This window comes from Eublepharis macularius, chromosome 4, assembly GCF_028583425.1.
Source record: "Eublepharis macularius isolate TG4126 chromosome 4, MPM_Emac_v1.0, whole genome shotgun sequence".
NCBI lineage: Eukaryota > Metazoa > Chordata > Lepidosauria > Squamata > Eublepharidae > Eublepharis > Eublepharis macularius.
Window position 1 is genome coordinate 185,805,122 of NC_072793.1, and position 20,007 is coordinate 185,825,128.

General features: G+C 46.6%; 2 protein-coding genes across 2 annotated transcripts; one reads left to right on the top strand and one right to left on the bottom strand.

The window, feature by feature from the left end:
• Nucleotides 1–263: 263 nt before the first annotated feature.
• LOC129328482 (zinc finger protein 239-like) lies at nucleotides 264–8,850 on the bottom strand. The gene is made up of 4 exons (XM_054977582.1): nucleotides 8,836–8,850; nucleotides 4,393–4,461; nucleotides 4,007–4,133; nucleotides 264–1,843 (listed from the first exon to the last, which is right to left on the bottom strand). Exons 3-4 carry the CDS (start codon nucleotides 4,038–4,040, stop codon nucleotides 831–833), a joined length of 1,047 nt encoding a protein of 348 aa, XP_054833557.1. The 5' UTR covers nucleotides 4,041–4,133; nucleotides 4,393–4,461; nucleotides 8,836–8,850; the 3' UTR covers nucleotides 264–830.
• Nucleotides 8,851–12,391: 3,541 nt separating this feature from the next.
• LOC129328476 (zinc finger protein 664-like) lies at nucleotides 12,392–19,812 on the top strand. The gene is made up of 6 exons (XM_054977567.1): nucleotides 12,392–12,455; nucleotides 13,416–13,584; nucleotides 13,781–13,866; nucleotides 15,967–16,093; nucleotides 16,530–16,622; nucleotides 18,620–19,812. The coding sequence occupies exons 3-6, from the start codon at nucleotides 13,804–13,806 to the stop codon at nucleotides 19,561–19,563; spliced, it is 1,227 nt and encodes a 408-aa protein (XP_054833542.1). The 5' UTR covers nucleotides 12,392–12,455; nucleotides 13,416–13,584; nucleotides 13,781–13,803; the 3' UTR covers nucleotides 19,564–19,812.
• Nucleotides 19,813–20,007: the final 195 nt, after the last annotated feature.

Genomic DNA, 20,007 nt, shown 5'->3' on the forward strand with positions numbered 1-20,007 from the left:
GTTCCTGTAACTTGTTAGTCTATATTTGTACTGTGAAATCAATTTGTATTTATTCACTTTGGCACTTTTTGCACTTTAAAATTGATTAATAGAGAAATCATTCTCCAGTGTGGTTCCCTGGTTTTGTTGTTTTCACTACCAAATGTATAGGCTTAATCCCTCACCAGCTGTTTCGATACTAGTGAACCTCTGAACCTGTGCAAAGTACTAGCACAGCTGAGGTATTAGGTGGATGGGTAAGGAGGATACTTGAACACAGCCTGTTCTTAACTAAAGAAAAATCTTTATTGGATCACACTGGAATATAAAACAGAAAGCACACAATATTTAGGAAGATCAATCAAACTAGCTGAATGAAAAAATGACAGAAGCTGCTAATTTCTAGTTATAAGTACATGAGAGTTACAAAAGATACCTGGATATCCAGGTATCCAGGCGATGGAGCAGCAAAAATAGCAAACTAGGATCCCTAGTTCTAAAAAAAAAAACTATTAACACTCCACAACACATGTTAACAGGGTAGGACAAATTACTCCCATTTTATAATAAACTGTCTTCCAAGTTTTTTAGTTGGAAAACAAACAAAGCAATTCATAAGTTGTATATGGGCCAAATTTTAGCAGAAAACCTCTAGACACTAAGTGAACATTTCTACAGCTTGCCCTTCTTCTGATGCCTTCGATAGAAGGCACACTTACTCCCCTATGTGGACTTCATGAAGCCAGGAAAGAGAGGCCATGTAGCTGAAGCTGTTGCCGCAGTGGAAGCATTTATATATTATTTAAGAAATCAGCATTTATTTAATTAAGCATTTATAATTTAGCACAATCTTAGCAGTTATTTGGTTTCTCTCCTGAGTAGATACATTGATGGACAGTAAGCTGTGCACTCTGAGCAAAGCATTTTCCACAGTCCACACATATGTATGGTTTCTCCTCGGTATGGATACATCGATGAGCAATAAACAGGGTACTCCGAGCAAAGCTCTTTCCACAGTCCACACATTTATATGGTTTCTCCCCGGTATGGACACGTTGATGCAAAATAAGATGTGTGCTCTGAGTAAAGCTCCTTCCGCAGTCCATACATTGATATGGTTTCTCCCCTGTGTGGATACGTCGATGGATAGTAAGCTGTGTATTCCGAGCAAAGCTCTTGCCACAGTCCACGCATTTATAGGGTTTCTCTCCTGTGTGGATACGCCTATGTACAGTAAGTTCTGTATTCTGAGCAAAGAGCATTCCACAATCCACACATTTATATGGTTTCTCCCCGGTATGGATAAGCTGATGTGAAATAAGATGGGAATTCTGAGTAAAGCTCTTTCCGCAGTCTACACACTTATAGGGTTTCTCTCCTGTGTGGATACGTTGATGAGCAATACGGTTTGCACTCCGAGCAAAGCTCTTCCCACACACCAAGCATTTAAATGGTTTCTCCCCAGTATGGATACGTCGATGGATAGTAAGTTGTGCACTCCGAGCAAAGCATTTTCCACATTCTCCACATTTATATGGTTTCTCCCCACTATGGATACGTTGATGTAAAATAAGATGTGTTCTCTGAGTAAAGCTCTTTCCGCAGTCTGCACATTTATATGGTTTCTCCCCTGTGTGTTTTCTCCAGTGCGTATTAAACTCTGATTGATAAATGAATGTTTTTCCACATATGGGGCAACTGATGCTTCCACAGTATGGTAAGTTGTCCTGGGATCCAGCACCCTGAGAAGAAGAGGATTCATTCCTCCTCTTCCGTGTTGTTCCACTGCTTATTCTCTGCTGTTTCCCTTCTGATGGGAGCTCATGTGGTTGTCTCTCAGAGTTTTTCTGGGAATCATCAGCCTCTAGAATGAGGAGGAAAGTGGTAAGACCTTAACAAAAAAGCTGAATCAAGGAAAGAAGGCCATTAACTATTCTAGATAACAAAAGAACAAAATAACTTGTGGGGAAGAGAAATCCTGCCATGTATTAATTGGTTTTAAGTTTTCATACAGGATAAACAAAGAAAACATAGTAGGAAGGGATCCCAGGGTCATCTAGCCCAACTTCCTGCAAAGGCTGGCCTGCATCTTTGTTGCAAGCTGCTTTGGGTCCCCACTGGGGGAAGAAACAGGATATCAATAAAAAACAAAATAAACTATATATGCAGAAATGGTGCTACCACTTTTGAAGGGTTTGCATGTTATAGTTGATGCAAGAGAGCTGTCCAAGAGAACCTCCATGGGGCCAGCTCTACGTGGCAGGGGTAACCTGTGGTGCCACTTTTATCATGTGGGTTGTCGGGGAGGGAATCAAGTTCATACAGCATACAGATACTCTTGGAGGCAAGTTATGTTTTGGTAAAAAAGCTGTAATATTAGCTTGGGGGCCTCATCATACCTTGCCTACCACATGTCATAAAGCAATAACAATATAGCTGTTCCTTACTGTTTTTTGAAAAGGGAATGGTAGGTAAAAAAATGTGGGGAAAATGTCTGTGTAGACGCTCGATTGATATTGTGGCTGCCTGTCCATTCACAGCGGTAATGAGAGCTACATGGAGAAGCCAAGGAGTGAACTTGGGACCTTCCGAATGAAAAGTGTGTGTTCCACCTGTTACCCAAATGGGTCTCCATTGTCTGTCTTCTGGCCCCAAGAGGCATCCATCTGAGCACATCCAGAGTGCAGACCGACACCAATAGGATACACACTAGAATCTTTACAGCCAAGTGTCTACCAGGGTCTATGATTTGGGTGGTGGGAGTGGCACTAGAGAGTAATGAATGAACTTACATTATCAAGTTCTTTCAGTGCCATAGGATGCAATTAATCTGTCCTTGAAGACTTAAGAAACCAGGTGTTTATGTACCATATCTAGGCCTAGGCTACAACTTCACAGTATTTGCCAGCTTGAGCAGTTTCCCTTGCAAGAGAAAATTAAGGCAAAGCAGGAATTAAGCAGCTCTGCCCTCTTTCTGTGTTGTGTGTTATGAGCTGTCAAGTTGCTCTACAATTTACGGCAACGCTACGAATGAGAGACCTCCAAAATATCCTATCATTAACAGACCTGTTCAGATCCTGCAAACTGGAGGACATGGCTTATTTTATTGAATCCGGCCATCTCATTTGGGGTCCTCCTCTTTTCCTACTGCCTTCCACTTTTCCTAGCATTACTCTCTATCACCTCTTAAAATCCACTTTCGTCTCCCTGCAGCGGGCCTAGTGCCTCCAAGGTGGAACCTCCATACTTCGATGCAATCTCTCTCTGAAGGCTGGTTGCCAGCAGGGCAATCCCAGAGGGGGGCTTAGGTGCTACTCCTCTGCTTGTGAATGTCCCAGGGACTATATTTGGCCACTAAGGGAAATGGGGAGGCTGGAAGAGAGGGACCTCTGGCAGATCTCTTCCTGTACTCGAATGCAGAACAGCATTCTGGAAGAGAGCTTTACCTGTGAACCAGGGAGACCCGAACAGACCTCCCTACTTCTGCAGCATGCTGGAGTGCTCTTGAACACTGTGCAGGTAAATGGAATGGCCTTGCCAATTCTGCTTTGGGCTCACAACAGCATTTTCCTCCAGACTACCACCCTTGTGAAAGGATGTGCTCCTTTGGTTTTAATAGCAGCCTGGCACATAGGAATTCGGCAGGAAAGCTCTTCGTGACAAGGACTAAAACTTCACTTGTTAAAATCCAGCTTTTCATGATTTGTTCTCAAGACTCTGCCACACCTTTTTCGTGCATGTTCAACTGTGCCTGAGCCTACAATGTTAGTAGAATGAACTCAGTGGAATGACCCCAATTCACCCTTTCGGCCCCCTCCCCATACTGTTACCCTCCTCATGCACAAAGGGAGGCCCAAAGGTCCTTGGGGCAAGGAAATCTCTTTTCACACTTTCTAAAATGTGTAGTGAGGGTCCTATAGAAATACAAATATTGTCAAGGTTGTTGGAAGACCCCTACGGGAGTCCTTCTTAGAAGGAGCCATTTCTTCCTGCAGACTCTGTGAATTAAGGGAAAGGAGACCCTTACCCAGAGAGGCCACAGCCTGACAATTGTCCTCCATGACTTCTTTCTGATGGCTTCTTTGGCCTGGATCCAGTAGAGCCCACTCCACCTCAGTGAGATGCACAGATACGTCCTCGAAAGTCACCGGACCCTGAAAAGAGAACAAAAGAAACCCCTCTCTCCTCTCAGAGAATGAAACCGTTCTTCCCCATCTTAAGGGCAAGCCAAGAGGTCAATAACGAGATGCTTGCACGCAGGATGCAAACTTACATCAGACCTTTTCATTTTCCATCTAGTGAACACCAAAGACATGAGACAAGGGAAGGAGAGAAAGAGATTCTCTCGGGGCCAAGAAGGGGTGGGTGGTGCAGCGAGGCACCCAGGGTCAGAGCTGGCACTTCCACACTTACCCAATCTGGCCGAATAGAAGTTGCTTTCTCTCTGCTGCAAAGAATATATTATTGGATTCAAGGACCAACCTGGAAAAATCAAAAGGTAATTGGAAAACATTCTAAACTTCCCAAGTATTTAGCATCTCTGTTTCTTGCTTGGGAGAAGTAGATTCTTCTTCTCTTGGCTTATAGTCACAACTACACATGTGCATCCTTATTTAAGACAATTCTTTGAATCTACTATGCGTTTGCAAAATTCAGTTTTGCCATAGTTATTGTAGAATAAGAACTCTGAAATTGAAGGAATAGGCAGTCCTAAACCCAGCGACAGAATGACAGCTGCCCCAGAATCTCTTTGCACATGGGCAAGAGCAACACAGATGGGAAAAGATACCCTTGCAATTAGTGAAGAACCACTGTCCACTTTGCTGGGAGGCATTCCTTGTCTCCCCACCAAAGGTCATCCTTTAGGGAAACCAAGTCTCTAACCAGGCCTAAACCAGTGTGGATCTCCTGATACCAGGCCAGGCTTCTGATGAAGTGGGTGCACCGCATCCTGTTTTGAGGCCAGGGTGAGCTTGCCCCCCTCTCAAGGAGCTATTAAGTCCCTCTCAGATCCAGTCAACCAAGCCAGCCCTGGCAGATTCAATTAGCCAGAAAGGGCAAGGGACTTAGAAGCAAGTGGCAGGCCTCAAACCCCCATGGATCCTGTACACATCCTCAAACTGAAAATCCCCCACAGGACTGGGGGATCTGAGACTACAGGGGCAGATTACCTTAATCGATCCCCCACCCCTGTGTAAGCCTAAATCTTGTTTTTATTTATCCTATGACATTGTTTATGGAAATGTCCTTGCTACTAATCTCACACTATGTAATACACCTGGAGTCTCAGTGAGAAAAGTGGCCTATAAATCAATCAATCAATCCCAGCCAGTGGTGATCTGTCCATGACAAGGGGGCCGTCTTCAGTCCCCCCACCCTCAGATCACCTTCCTCCTTCCCAGAGCAAAATACCAGATCGAGAGTCTGCTCTGCACAGGATGTGGGGCAGGGCATGACCCGAGACAAGCCCGTGGTTCTCAAGGAGGCCATGAAACCCTGAACAACTGACAAGGCTCCCTTCGCAAGGATGCTGAAGTCCCTCACAACAACTATGTTACTACAGCATAAGATTCCCCCAAAGATTGTAATTTTGTTCCTCTTCTTCTCTGCCCAGTTTTTAACATTAATCATCATTTTTTGATTTAGGAGGCAACTTTGTTCTCATACTGCTACACCAAAGGTGAGTTGGGTTGGAAACGGAGCCTAAGGAAGCCAAGATGGCTCCATATCAGCTTATGAAAGAGTTGAGAAATAAAAAACACTCATTTTGGAAATGAAAGGAGGGCCTTATAACCAAGGATGAACAAATAACCAGCGCTTGTAGGGCAAGAGTTAGAAAAGCTAAAGTATGAGCTTAGGCTAGGAAAAGATGTTTTTTTAAAAAGTTCTTTGCTTATGTTCAAAGTAAGAAAAAGAGCAAGGAAATAGTAGGCCCATTGCAAGGACAGGAAAGTGAAAATGTAACCGGCGATGAAGTGAGGCAGATCTGCCTAATAACTACTTTTCCTCAGTCTTCTCCTGCGAAGGAAATGGTAATAACAGACAGCCTAGGATCAGCATAGGGGTAGTACGTAATGAAGTATATATAGGTCTCCCATACAAATTAACTAGGAGAATCCAGTTGGTGCAAAACGCTGAGGTGTGACTGTTAACAGGAGCAAGCAGGAGTATGAACATCAGTCCCATTCTGCGGTCACTTCATGGGCTGCCTATTAGCTACCGTGCTCTATTCAAGGCATTGGTTATCACATTCAAAGCTGTTCACGGCCTGGTCCAGCATACCTATTTACTTCACCTCCCTATGTTCCTCCATGGCAACTTCGCTCATCAGAGCAGGGTCTCTTGCGGATGCCACCCTGCACATGGCCGAAATCAACAGCACGCCAGACTAAACTTATCTCTCTTTTTTTGGAGAAAGTTACTACCTTGCTGGATCACAGAAATGCTTAAGTTTATCTTGATTTCAGTAAGGCTTTTGAAAACGTTCCACATAATATCCTTGTTGACAAGTTGGTAAGATGTGGTTTGGATCCTATTACTGTTAGGTGAATCTGTAACTGGTTGACAGATCACACCCAAAGAGTGCTAGTTAACGGTTCCTCGTCCTCTTGGAGAAGAGTGACAATGGAGTTCTTCAGGGATCATTCCTAGGATCTGTTCTGTTCAATATTTTCATAAGTCATTTGGATGAAGGAATAGAGGGAATGCTTATTAAATTTGCATCTGAACGGTAGCAAATATTTATTATTTATTTTATTTTATTATACCCTGCCCTCCCCACAGATGGGCTCAGAGCAGCTAACAACATTCAAAAAATACTTTAAAAGTCACAAAACCATAAAATCAATAATAATTTTTTAAAAAGTCATTAAAATAATCCAGGAGCAGGCTATTTAAACAAATATTGGGAGACCGTATATGGGCATAGCAGATGGCTGAGGGTAGCCCCAGAAAAAGTGGTGGTCTTAGATGGAAGGAGGAGGACACCCGCTGGCACTCAGCCGAAGGCCCGGTGGAACATCTCCGTTTTTACAGGCCCTGCAGAACTGTGACAGGTCCCGTGGGGCCTGGATCTCCAGCGGGAGAGTGTTCCACCAGGCTGGGGCCAGGGCAGAAAAAGCCCTGGCCCTGGTTGAGGCCAGACAGATGTCCATTGGGCCAGGGACCACCAGGAGTTGCTTGTCTGCAGAGCGCAACACCCTGCAGGGCATGTAATGGAAGATGCAGTCCCACAGGTATGCAGGTCCCAGTCTGTGAAGGGCTTTAAACACCAAGATTAACACCTTGAACCGGATCCGGAACTCCACTGGGAGTCAATGCAGCTGGCACAGAACAGGATGAATGTGCGCTCAGATTGGCATTCCAGTAAGGACACGTGCTGCTGCATTCTGAACCAGCTGTAACTTCTGGGTCAGGCCCAAGGGCAGCCCAGCGTAGAGTGAGTTGCAGTAGTCTAGCCTAGAGGTGACTGTTGCATGGATTACTGTAGCCAGGTCCCAGGGCGAAAGATAGGACGCCAGTTGCCTGGCCTGTCAAAGATGAAAAAAAGCAGACCTGGCAACGGTCATGACCTGGCCCTCCACTGAAAGTGTGGCATCCAAGGTCACACCCAGGCTCCTCATCGTTGGCGAAGGTTTCAATTGTACCCCGTCGAGGGCTGGGAGCCGGGTCTCCAACTCGATCACCCCACGACCCAGACACAGAACCGCCGTCTTCAGAGGATTCAATTTCAGGTGACTCTGATGTAACCATACTGTCACAGCCTCGAGACCCTTGGCCAAGGAATCCAGAGCGAGATCAGACTGGCCGTCCATCAGCAGATAGAGCTGAGTGTCATCCGCATACTGGTGACAACCCAGCCCAAAGCTGCAGGCTAACCGGGTGAGGGGGGGCGCATATAGATGTTAAATAGCATCAGGGAAAGAACTGCCCCCTGAGGGTAGATATGGTAGAAGACAGACTCAGGATACAGGATGATCTTGACAAACGAAAACTGGGCAAAACTAAAAGAATTAGAATAGTGATAAATGTAAAGTACTGAATTTAGGTAGGAAAAATCAAAGGCATACTTGTCTTGGCAGTAGTTTGTGTGAAAAGATTCTAGAAGTCTTGGCAGACCATACACTGAACATGAGTCAGCGGTGTGAGGTGGTTCATCATGCCAAAAGCAGGGAGGCATTTTGCAAAGGTGGCAATTTTGCAATCCTGACCTATTTTGCAAAAGTCCTCAGGGTCTGTCTCCTCTCCCCTTCACCCAACCACACTCACTACTCAGTGGGACACTGGAACAGGAGGCGACTATCCCAGGTCAAGTGGCAAAGCGGCCTCTCCTTTGACAATATTTGCCCTCCTCCAATCTTCTGGCACTTCAACTGTTCTCCAAGAATTCTCAACAATAATGACCAGAGACTCAGAAATTACATCCACGAGTTCTTTTAGTGCCCTTAGATGCAATTCATCTGGCCCTGAGGACATAGAGTTTATTGCATTGTAAAGGGGGTTGGACTAGATGACCCTGGAGATACCATCCACCCCTCTGTTTCTATGACTGCCCCAGCCATTGATCACACTCTGTAATCTCCCTTGAGTCTCACTGAGAAACACAGACTACCAATAATGCAAATAAAATAACATAAGCAGATGCTGAAAGAGAGGCCTCTTGACTAGAGGTCACAGAAAGTAGCAGATGCAGAGAAAATATGGCAGAAGGCGCCTATTCCAGGAAAAGCTCCGCCTCCAGAAAAGAGGAGCTTCTAGAGAGCGAGCAGAAAAGCGCTTTGGGAAACGCATTGCTCTGGTTAATCGTCCCAAAAGCAGGGAGGCCTTTTGCAAAGGAGATATGATTGCAGCCCTTACCTATTTTGCAAACAGTCCTCAGGAGCAGGAACAGGAAGTGACTGTATTAGGTCAGGTGGCCGCCCCTCTTTTGCCCTCTCTAGGCTTGGAGGCTCCTTCCCTTTAACCCTTCGGTGGACTCTCCCGAAAGCAAAGAAGATCCGCTTCTGGCTTCGCCCTGGCAGAGGGTGCAGCATTTGTGCGTTGGAACGAAATAAAACTACCGTCACATTGCAGCTCCTCATTTCTTAATCTATACATCAATACATTTCTTAATCTATACATCAATCCAAGGCACGGATCCTAATGGAGCCTCAGGATTTTTGCATGGGGTCCCCCCAAACTCCCCATCAAACCCTGTCCATAGCCACAGACTGCAGCGCTGATTGGCACTCGTACAGCTTCCAATGCGCAAAAGCGTGGCTCCGAAGCAGGGATCCTCATGGAGCCTCAGGCTCCTGGAGTTGGGTCACCCCCAATTCACTCTGCAATAACTCATCACGTCTAGGATCACACCACAAAACCCATGCATCTTACCAGTTGGGGGGCCCGCATAGCGCAAAACGTGAGTCAAAGTCACTATCCTGCCGGAGCCTGAAGATTTGTCATGGGATTACCCAAAACTTAACTATCAAATAACACATCACTTCCACAGCCACAGACTTAGAGTTGCCAGGTCCAGGTTGGGAAATTCCTGGAGATTTTGGGAGTGGAGCCTGGAGAGGGCACGGTTTGGGGAGGGGAGAGACCTCAGCAAGGTATAAAGCCATAGCTCCCACCCACCCAAGTGTCCATTTTCCATATGGGAACTGATCTCAATGGCCTGGAGATCTGCTGTAGATCCGGGAGATCTCCAGCCACCTGGAGATTGGCAACCCTACACAGACTGCATCATAAAAGTTACGCACCTACCACTTTATGCCCCCCCCCCCCGTGCACAAATGTGCTTTCAAGGCAGGGAACCTCAGGATTTTTTAACATACGGTCTCCCCATATAGCATAAGTGGTTTCCTTTTCAGGATAATGAGGATTTTAAAATGTTTAACTGTGTCTCATATCGTGCATGATGTGTTTCATCCCTAAGAACATTTCAGCCCACAATCCAAGCAGCGCATGTGCGTAAGGGCACCCACCTCCCGGGAGCCCCTCCAGTGTTTATCTGCTGGGATCTTAAAGCTATTCCGAGTTCTGCACAAAGGTGGTATATAACCACAGTTATCTTAAGTTCCCATAATGCCCTGACGGTGCCACGTGAAGTAAATCGGCTTCAGTGAGCGTTCAGTGTATTGTTGAGCCCAGAACTCTCTCTTGTAGTAGCCTCAGAACTAGTGAGTTCTTTCATGTGCATAAAGGGACAAATTTGTAGAGGTTTACACTTCTTCTGAACACACATTAGACTTTTTCAGAAGTTCAGAAGCATCTAATCCTTCTAACATAAAGTGTTTTGAAAACTGTTCTTAAATGGGCTGGAAGGATAACTGAGACTGGTTCATGTTATTAAATAGTATAAACCTTTTCAAGGACTAACCAAAAATCTGAGGAGACAACTACATCATCATCATCATCATCATCATCATCATCATCATCATCATTATGTTCTGAGGGCCCAGGACAGATTTGGATCTTATGGCTTTTCTGTTTCCGGGGAGAGTGGCCATTGTTTCTTGGTCCCTGAACGCCTCAGTCCAGCCCAAAATCTTTTCTCCAGGCACAAAGGAAGCCGATTTTGAAGAGTCTCCTCAACTGCCATCTTCTGACTGTGAAGTCTTTCAGAGCTCTCTCAGCCCCACCCACCTCACAAGGTGATTGTTGTGGGGATGATAATAACATACTTTGTAAACCGCTCTGAGTGGGTGTTAAGTTGTCTTGAAGGTTGGTTATTAAGGGTACCACAGTAGACGGCATTGAAGCTACTGAGAAGTCCAGAAAAATCCACAGAGATGCAGTTTTCCATTCTTCTTGGCTCTCCTGGGACAGCTGCCTTCGTCTTTGGAGATCTCCAAGGGTTCCAGGCCTCAAAGGGACTTTCCTACCACCACATACCCAGATCCCTTGAGATCTATCTGCCTTCTCCCAGGCTGTCTTGGTCCTTGAGCCTCTGATAGACCAGGGGAGGGATGTTAGGGAAACACAATATATTGAAACACATATATCGACAATATATTGAAACACATGTTGCTGGCAATGAAGGCTGCCTTTCGTTTTAGGATCCATGTTTTTTCCCTGTGGTGGGGCCGTGGAGCAGGGGAACTGCGTTTTCTCTTGTTCAGTCCATGTGCCTAGAGCTGTGAAGGACCAAAGGTGTTTTTTTCCCATTTTTCTGGGGAGATTTGGAGGGAAATGGGGGAACTGAAAAGATTCTCCTAGGGGGGAAGTTCAGGAGAGTAGCTGTGTTGGTCGGTGGATGTTGCTCCTAGGAGGTATTTTTCTCTTCTAGAATGAGTAAAATGCATCTTAAGACAAGGTTTTCACACACTCAACATGTCTAGCATGGAAACAGTAAAAAAACCTGGGAAATATTTTGTAAAATGTAATAATGGGAGGAATTACGTGTAAAAAAAATTTCCATCTCTATATAGGCAGCTTTCCCTTTTTTACACTAAACACACACACACACACTTCATGGTCGCCAGTGGGAAGCTGGTGCAATGGGATGGAGTGGGGCTCCAAGGGGCAGGAAGGTGTAGTGGGTGAATCCCCCTCCCCATTGTCTTGTTTAGAGGGTTTCTCCAATCGGTCAGAGTCCTTCTGGGGCTAGGAGGCTGCCTGAGAAGGCCCCTTCCTCCTGTGTTGGCCTGGCAGAGCTCGAACAGGGTCTCAAACCAGCCCAGGTGATTGTTGAAAAGCTGGGGCAAGCCCCCAGTCTCCTGGCCTTCGAAAACTATGCAAATCTGGATTATTCAGGAGGACATTTTAGGTACTGGGGGCTGTGCTGTCAAAATTGGCTAAGAAAGATGCTTTGGTAAAGGGATAAAGGACAGCACTGCTGTGCGCAGTCTGTTACTCTATAAAGTTAATACATAATAGACAGGCACCTCTCATCAGGCAACGTGTGGTTTTTCAACATTTGCTGTTCAATTTGCTCGGAAGGATTGCTTCTTTTCAAAGCGATGTTTCCCTTTGGTGTCAGGCGGTAAGGCGAAACTGAAGTTCAAAAGGGAGAAAAGAAAAAGGAAAGCTGAGCCTGCCCTTATATTAAAGCGATCCTGAAGCACCGGAGAGGCTCCAAAAATCCGACCCTTTCCCCCTGGGAAGTCTTGCTGGTCTCGAACCTCCCTCAGCCGGAAATCAGGACTCTAAAAGAGTAAAACAAAATCTGTTCACAGGGAGGCAAATCCCCCTTTCCCCATCACAGTATAACACCATCCCACTGAAATAGGCAGAATGTGGCCAGATCCTTGGCGGTGGGAAATCGTCTTTGCTTAACTTTGACCTGCCCTTTCCTGGGATGCTCTCTTCGCCTTCTCTCTCCCGGTCCCTTGGAGTGGGGAAGTGCTTCCTAAGAGTTAAAGAGGGAGAACCACAGTCCTAGAGAGGCAAACCGGTGGGGCGGGGAGACGTGGGAAAGCCACTTCCTGCCCTCCCCCCTTGCAGGAGCCGCTTTTTTGTCTCTCCGGCTTGCCTGGCTGGGAGGGAATCTGGTGAGCCGAAAGGGGCTTTGGAGGGGGGAATGTGGGGTGGGGGCTGCATTGCAAGACCCAAAGCGGAGAGGAAGGAGGGGCGCAGCAGGGGGAGAGAGAGAGAGCAATCCCCGCCCAATTCCTATCCTTCCTCCCTTGGCCAGATTCCTCCCACCGCCCCTCCTGCCCCTCGGCCGCTTTCTGCAGAGACCGGAGGGATCCGAACCCAGCGCCCTTGGAGGTTGGAGGGGGCTCCAGAGGCTTCAGATGGCTCCGAGTCATGTTGAGAAAGAGGAGCAGGGGGAGGAAACGCGGGTAGGGGATGCAGAAGGGGGCAATAGTGGGCCTGAGGGGGAGATTTGGGTTAGGGGGAGAATCACAGAATCATAGAAACATAGGGCTGGAAGGGATCCCAAGTGTCAGCTAGTTCAAATCCCTGCACAATGCAGAGAATTCAGAGCTGCCCCCGACGCCAAGGGCAGTTAACAGTCTCCAAGGAAGGAGAGCCCAGCGCCTCCCGAGGAAGTCTGTTCTAATGAGGGACAGCCTTCTCTGGGAAAGGGAGGGAAGAAGAAGCGGGAAGAGGACGCAGGAGGGGGGAAAGGAGTGGGGGGCTGAGGGAGGGATTATAGGTGGAGAGAGAAGATGAAGGAGGTGCAAAAGGAGTGGGACACTGAGGGGGAGATTTGGGGTGGAGGAGAAGGATGGGGCAGGTGCAGGGGGGTTGTTGAAGAAAGGGCCAAGGGGAAATGAAGTGCTGGAAATGAAGTGCTGAGTGGTTCACAGGGACTGTTGCTCTTGAGCCATGGGAAGACCCCTCAAAAAAAGAACCTAAAGAGGGGAGCCACTTCACAGTTTATTATGGGGGGCTAGGATTTTATATATCCATAAAAGAATAATAGTCTTTGCATTGGGTTGGCCAAATACTCAGCTTTGATATGATTTTTTAAAAGTAAACTTACTAACCTTTTTGTTGTGAAGAGACAAGCTGAAAGACCGTTGGAACAATATTCAAGGGCAGACCATGCCTCCTCCTGGATTTCTCTTCCTGCATCAGAGAGCGTCCCTTGGCCCCCTGGTGGCGAGCCCTGAGCTCCCTGCAAAGGCTTGAGTGCAGAATCCGAACCCTGCACCTTTGGCAGTTGGACAGGTAAAGTGCTCTTGGGTTCCACCGAGGCACATTGAGGAAGAAGCAATGGCTGCAGAAGGAGGGAAGAGATGGGGGCTTGGCTGGTTTTTATTTCAGTGGTGGGGGAAGGCAGGAGGGTTTCCAAAGGAAAAGCAGAAAGAGAAATTTGTATGCATCAAAAAGAGTTTCCCAACATTTTTCTTTCTCGCCCTCCCAGGCAGCAGCAAAAAGACGTCCTTGATGGCTTTTCTGCCGTCTCCCCCGTGTGGTGAGGAAGAAAGACCAGCCATGCAGGCAGCCCAGGTATGGGGCGTGGGGGGAAGGCAGGGACGCTTCCTTCTCAGCTGCAAGGCTCAGAGGAGGGGGATCCTGGCTCTCAGTTCCAGCACTGCAATATGTCAAGGCTGCCCACTTGGGAGGCCAGAAAATGGTGCTCCCCTGCCTAGGATGGCGTGTTCAGAGAACCCCAAGCAGGGCAATAAAAATACTTTTATCAGGACTGACTCCAAAGGACCCTTCGGGGACACCTAGATTTTCAGTCTTGCAGAATGTTTCTTGCCCTTGGGGTCTGGGGGGAGGGTTTGATGTTCTTGTGAGAGGCCCTCACAAAAACCCCTTCCAGAGTACTTTACAGTTGGAAGATGGCGGTTGAGGACCCTCTTCAAAATCAGCTTCATTTGTGCCTGGTGAAAAGATCTTGGGCTGCAGGGACCAAAAATCAATGGCCGCTCTCCCCTCGGAAACAGAAAAGTCAGAAGATCCAAATCTGCCCTGGACTCTCGGGACTGAATAAAACTGGGGGTCTCTCCTCAGAAGGAGTGGCTGTTTTGTGATTTTTGGTTGGTCCTTGAAAAACATTTATATTTCCTGATAACATGAACCAGGCTTTCAGTTTGCCTCTCAACTTATTAAAGAACTATTTAAAAAACAGAAGAGTCCAGTAGCACCTTTAAGATTAACCAACTTTACTGTAGCGTAAGCTTTCGAGAATCACAGTTCTCTTTGTCAGATGCATCTGACGCAGAGCGCTGTGGTTCTCGAAAGCTTATGCTACAATAAAATTGGTTAGTCTTAAAGGTGCTACTGGACTCTTCTGTTTTGCTACTACAGACTAACATGGCTAACTCCTTTGGATTTAAAAAACACTTTATCCTAGAAGGATGACATGCTTCAAAATGTCTAATGTGTGTCCCGAGCAAAGTGGTTTTTTAGAGGGTGAGTGGGATGGGAAGTGTAAACCTGTATAAATTTGTCCTTTTCTGTTGTGGGCTGGACCAGCCCAAGCAGAGTCCGCAGAGTCCGGTCCAAAGTCAGAGCATGAGTCCAAAGCCAGGGGTGAGTCCAAAGTCCAAAAGCCAAGTCAGGAGGTCCATAGGTCAGTCGCTGGTAAGGTCAGGTATAGATGTAGGCAGAAACAGAGCATGGTCTGAAAGCTACAGGAGCAAGGCAAAGTTCAAGGGATCAGGAATCCAACACGTTGCTTCCACACCTCCTGGTCTTCTGTGGCTGGGTTTTATAGTGAGGCTGGGCTTGCAGCCAGCTGCTTGGGAGCTGTCCTGTGGTTACTCCTCATCACTATCCTCGAGTAGCTGGCGTCAAGCCGGGAGATGTGCGCTTCGCCGCCTCTCCTGCAGCTCCACACGTTGCCTTTGTCTGCAGCACTCTCTGGGTGAAGCTGGAGGTGTGGAAGTCCTTGGCTCTGCTCCACTTGTGGTGTTGGAGCTGGAGGATGTTGGTGCCTCTGCCTCAGCTGCTGCCTGTGGACGCTGATCAGCCGGCAGCTATTCTTCCTGCTCTCTGGCCTCTGCTGTGTCAGGGCTGGCTACGTGAGGCTCCTCTCCTCTTGAGGAGTCCTCGCTATCACTGAGCCCTGTCTTTCATCTTTGTTGATGGTTTCCCCCTGAGAACTGCAATGGACGTGTTATCTACCCTAGTGCCTCAACAGCTAGGAAGCAGCTCCCTTCTGCTCTGAGCCGGAGGGGACTGACCGGTTCTGCTCACCAGTTGCCAGTTGAACTGGGGAGGGTGTTAAACACCCTCCATGTCTCCTTCATTACTTAAGAGAGAGAGCCCCGGCTTTCCAGTCAGCAAATATCAGTGTACTTTTGTGAGATCAGATGCTCCCCTCTCAGGATGGGCCTTCTTCTCAGAGCTGGTACACACACTTCGTATCTGTATTGGGTGAAAGAGGAGTCCACTAGGACCACCTGCTGAGCTGATGGCAGTACTGGGATTTGAACAGCAGAGCACTCATCTTAACCCAACTGCTTAACCACTATGGGGTACTGGGAAGGGAAAACCTGGCTGCTGCTGCTGCTGGACAAGAATGGTTTTAATATCCATGTCTTTTTTCCTCAGAGACTAGCAATATAAAGAACCACCTTCTTCTTCTTCTTCTTCCAGGGTCAGGTGACCTTCGAAGAGGTGGCCGTGTATTTCTCCAAGGGGGAGTGGAGCCTGCTGAGCCCAGCCCAGAGAGCCCTGTACAAGGAAGTCATGCTGGAGAATTTTGGGAACGTGGCCTCTCTGGGTGAGGATCCATTTCTTTCTGTGCCAGTCTTCATAGTGGGGGACATTTTTGGGAGGCATGGAATGCCTCTGTATTGATTAAGGAGTAGCAGACTTTCCACAGGAAGAAGGCTCCTGCCTCTTGGAATGGCATTTTATTGCATCTGGGTTGATAGAAGATGGGGTCCCTCTATCTTTGGATGGCCCTGGGGCACAGGGGAGCTCTAAAGCCTGGTTCCCAGAGAGTGTGTGGCTGGGGGGGGGGAGTCTCAAGGTAAGAACACCCCTGTATTCCCATTATTTAGTTCCTAGCAGGGCAAACAGAGGACACATAACTGCCAATGCCAGATGGAGGAGCTCTGGTCCAGCTGCCTTATTTATGGAAGGCCAGAGTCAGGGTGGCTTTCATGCACACAAGAAAGAACCATAACTGTGGTTTTTGTTTTCTCCCGGAAAAGGTTCTGTGAATGGCACACCTGGCCTCATATCTTGGCTGGAGGAAGACAAGCAGCTGATTTTCCCTGGGTGTGATGAAGTGGCAGGATTGACAGGTAGGTCTGGAACGGGATTCACCGATATCTGGGAGTTCTGTTTTTTCTTTCAAGGATTGATGGATTTCCCTGGTTGAGTTTTACTAGTTCAAAAATCTGCCCCAGACTTTAGCTTGTCATTCTGTGGAAATGACCTTGCAAGCCCCGTTTCAACCCACATGGGACAGAGACAGCTTCTCAGCCTTCCAGAATCTCTGTTCTCTGCTCCCCTGCTATTCTGTTCCCTCCCCTTGGGACAGCCACCATCACAGACTGTAAACAAGGACGGTCTGAAACCAGGGCCCCTTCTTCTGCTGCCATTAATGGGTGAGCTTTGTGCTGCTCCCACTTTTGCCTTAGTGGCTGCAGAGAATAAGCCGAGAGGGGCTCAGGCTGGAGCCAGGTGTAAAGAAATGCAGGAATGACAAACTGGTTAAGACCAAGCAAGCTTCTTCTTGATGCACAGGGATTTTATGCTATCCTCCTGGCAGGCCAGGCTTTTCTTCTTGCAAAAGAGAAGGCATACTCTCTACCCTTTGGTATTCCCAACTTTGACTTTCTGGGCCCAGTGTGAGCTGCCAGCCCTTGTTCTCCTCCGGCCAGAGCACTGTCCGTTCCTCTGTCCCTGAAGTACCCTCAGCCTGGGAAGAGACTCATTCCCCGGTGACCTTCCCTCTGATGTCCAGCAAAGAGAGCCTTGCGGTGTTTGAGATGGTTCAGAGCGCCAACCCAATTACAGTCATCTTTGATGGAAATTATGGGGTATAGGTTGTTGTTACCAGCCTTGGGTCCTCCTGACTTTCCCAGAAGAAAGGCAGTTATATAAATATTTATAATATGTTAATAAAAGAAGTTTATACCTACCAAGAGGCAGGGTCATCTCTGGGGTCAGGGACTCTTCTAGGAAAGTGGAATATAATTTCAAAGCACAAAGGCATTGTAGCAGCTGCCTAAAATGAAACCTGTGTTTCCTTCAGACGTCTTATGGTTTTATTTCCATGAGGCCTGGAAATAGGAATGTCCACCCCTCCACGGCCCCTTTTATGAGCTCAACTAAGATGAGATTGGCCTGCATTTTATAATTTAAATTTATTTTTTCCCTGTTCGTTTCTTCCCATGGGAACCTCTGCCGTCTGTTGGTGTCTGCCTTGGAGGAACGTTTCTGTTTTAGTGGGGAAAGTCCCAATGAATAAAGTGCCACTTTTCTCCACTTGGAAGTGAATTATTTTATGTAAGACAAGAGGGCTGCTGTGCCCTCCTGCCACCCCACCCCTTCATGAGGCAAAAAAAGGGTGGAGAGGGTGGAGAACACTGAAGCTTGAAAAACGCTGTACAACCCATCTGACTAGGGTTGCCGGGTCAAATGCCTGGTGTGTGGGAAAAGGTATGAGCAGAAAAATCCGCTATCAAAAAATACACAGAGGGGTGAAACCTTATCAATGCCTGGATTGTGAAAAAAGTTTCAGTCACAGTTCACACCTTACTTTATATCAGAGACTTTACCCCGGAGGAATAAAACTTATCTGTGTCACGTTAAGGAAAAAGCCAAAAAAACTTTAAGAATTTCAGAGTTTTTTCCCTGTCAGACTTTTTTCTCCATCTGGCTGGCCATTTCTCTTCAGACCCTCTCTTGTGTGTATTAAAACATGCATGTCTGTCCCTCTTTTAAAAGCTGACCCCCCCCACAAGCCCCCCCACTCCCCCTTGTAAATTCACCCAAGCAGGAGAAGAGAAACCTAAAATGGGTGATTTTGAGGCAAGAGGTCTCCATGGTGCATTCCCTTTCTTTTGTCCCTCTGGGCTACAAATGGCTGCCCTGCCAATTTGGTCAGCTTGGAATTTAGAAGGAATTGAGTAAGTGAGGGGGGGGGGAGGGGATGGCTACAGGGTAAATGAGTTTAACTTCTGAGCCTTCAGAGATTACAAATGCAGCCTTTTCAAAGGAAAATAGAAAACTCTAACACAGATATGTGGGAAAGTGTCCTAACATCACACCAGGTTTCTCTTTCTTTTGGCAGGAGGCATATGGGAGTCAGCGAATGAAACATCTGAGCGTGGAGTGATGGAGAATGGAGTCACCTATTCAGATCTGAAAGAGGGAGATGAACATTGGGATGCACTGAGGACAGAGATGGGAAAACGCCCTCCTGCAGGAATGCATAATTCTGGTCTTTTATGGGGTGATGGCTTGCATGAAGAGAGGAGAAATGGGTGCCCAGCAAGTGGGGAGGAATCTCCTGAAAAATCAGATAAAAATGTGAATCAGAAAATCCATAACAGCAAGAAAAAGAACAAACCATATAAATGCCTGGAGTGTGGAAAATGTTTCAGTCATTCTTCACATCAAAGAATTCACACAGGGGAGAAACCATATAATTGTCTGGAATGTGGGAAAAGCTTCAGTGAGAGTAAAAGCCTTACTTGCCATCAAAGAATTCACACAGGGGAGAAACCATACAAATGTCTAGAGTGTGGGAAAAGCTTCAATCAGAGTGCAACCCTTTTTTCCCACCAAAGAATTCACACAGGGGAGAAACCATATAAATGCCTTAACTGTGGAAAAAACTTCAGTAACAGGGGAAACCTTAATAAACATCAAAGTATTCATACAGGGGAGAAACCATACAAATGTCTGGAATGTGGAAAAAGCTTCAGTTACAGTGGAATACTTACTTCCCATAGAAGAATTCACACAGGGGAGAAGCCATATAAATGTTTGGACTGTGAAAAGAGCTTCAGTCAGAGGGGACACCTTACTTCCCATAGACGAACTCACACAGGGGAGAAACCATATAAATGCCTGGAGTGTGGAAAAAGCTTCAGTCAGAATGGAATACTTATTGTCCATAGAAGAATTCATACAGGGGAGAAGCCATATAAATGCCTGGAGTGTGGAAGAAGCTTCAGTGAGAGTGGAAACCTTACGGTCCATCAAAGAATTCACACAAGGAAGAAGCCGTAGAAATGACTGGAGTGTGGAAAATGCCTCAGTCAGAGTGAAACCTTTTATTCCCATGAAATAATTCACACGGAGGAGAAACCGCAGGAATCCTTGCAATATGGATTTGATATCAAATTGCCTTACAAAAGTAGAAATATAGATAAGCAAGAGAGTATCGCGATATCAAAAGCTACAGCACCAGGAACAATTTGCAAAATCTTATTCAATATGTCATAAACAACTAATAAACATAATTCACATAATCATGTACTCAAGAGTCAAAAGTAGAAAGCAATGCAATGAAACAATACAATAATATCGTCTGTAATTAGTTGGTAATATAATCTGAGTGGGTGTTAAGTCATCCTGAAGGGTGGTATATAAATTGAATGTTATGTTATTATTATTCAGTATCCTATTATATAAGAGGGAAGCTTTATTACTGACAACACACCTCTTATCCTG

Excerpts from the sequence above, each read along its gene's own strand:
- LOC129328482 (XM_054977582.1), bottom strand. The coding sequence starts at position 4,040 with ATGGAGGACAATTGTCAGGCTGTGGCCTCTCTGG. Across the intron at positions 1,844-4,006 it reads TCAGGCTGTGGCCTCTCTGG|AGGCTGATGATTCCCAGAAA; the intron begins GTAAGGGTCTCC and ends TCCTCATTCTAG.
- LOC129328476 (XM_054977567.1), top strand. The coding sequence starts at position 13,804 with ATGGCTTTTCTGCCGTCTCCCCCGTGTGGTGAGGAAGAAAGACCAGCC. Across the intron at positions 13,867-15,966 it reads CAGCCATGCAGGCAGCCCAG|GGTCAGGTGACCTTCGAAGA; the intron begins GTATGGGGCGTG and ends TTCTTCTTCCAG. Across the intron at positions 16,094-16,529 it reads TGGGAACGTGGCCTCTCTGG|GTTCTGTGAATGGCACACCT; the intron begins GTGAGGATCCAT and ends CTCCCGGAAAAG.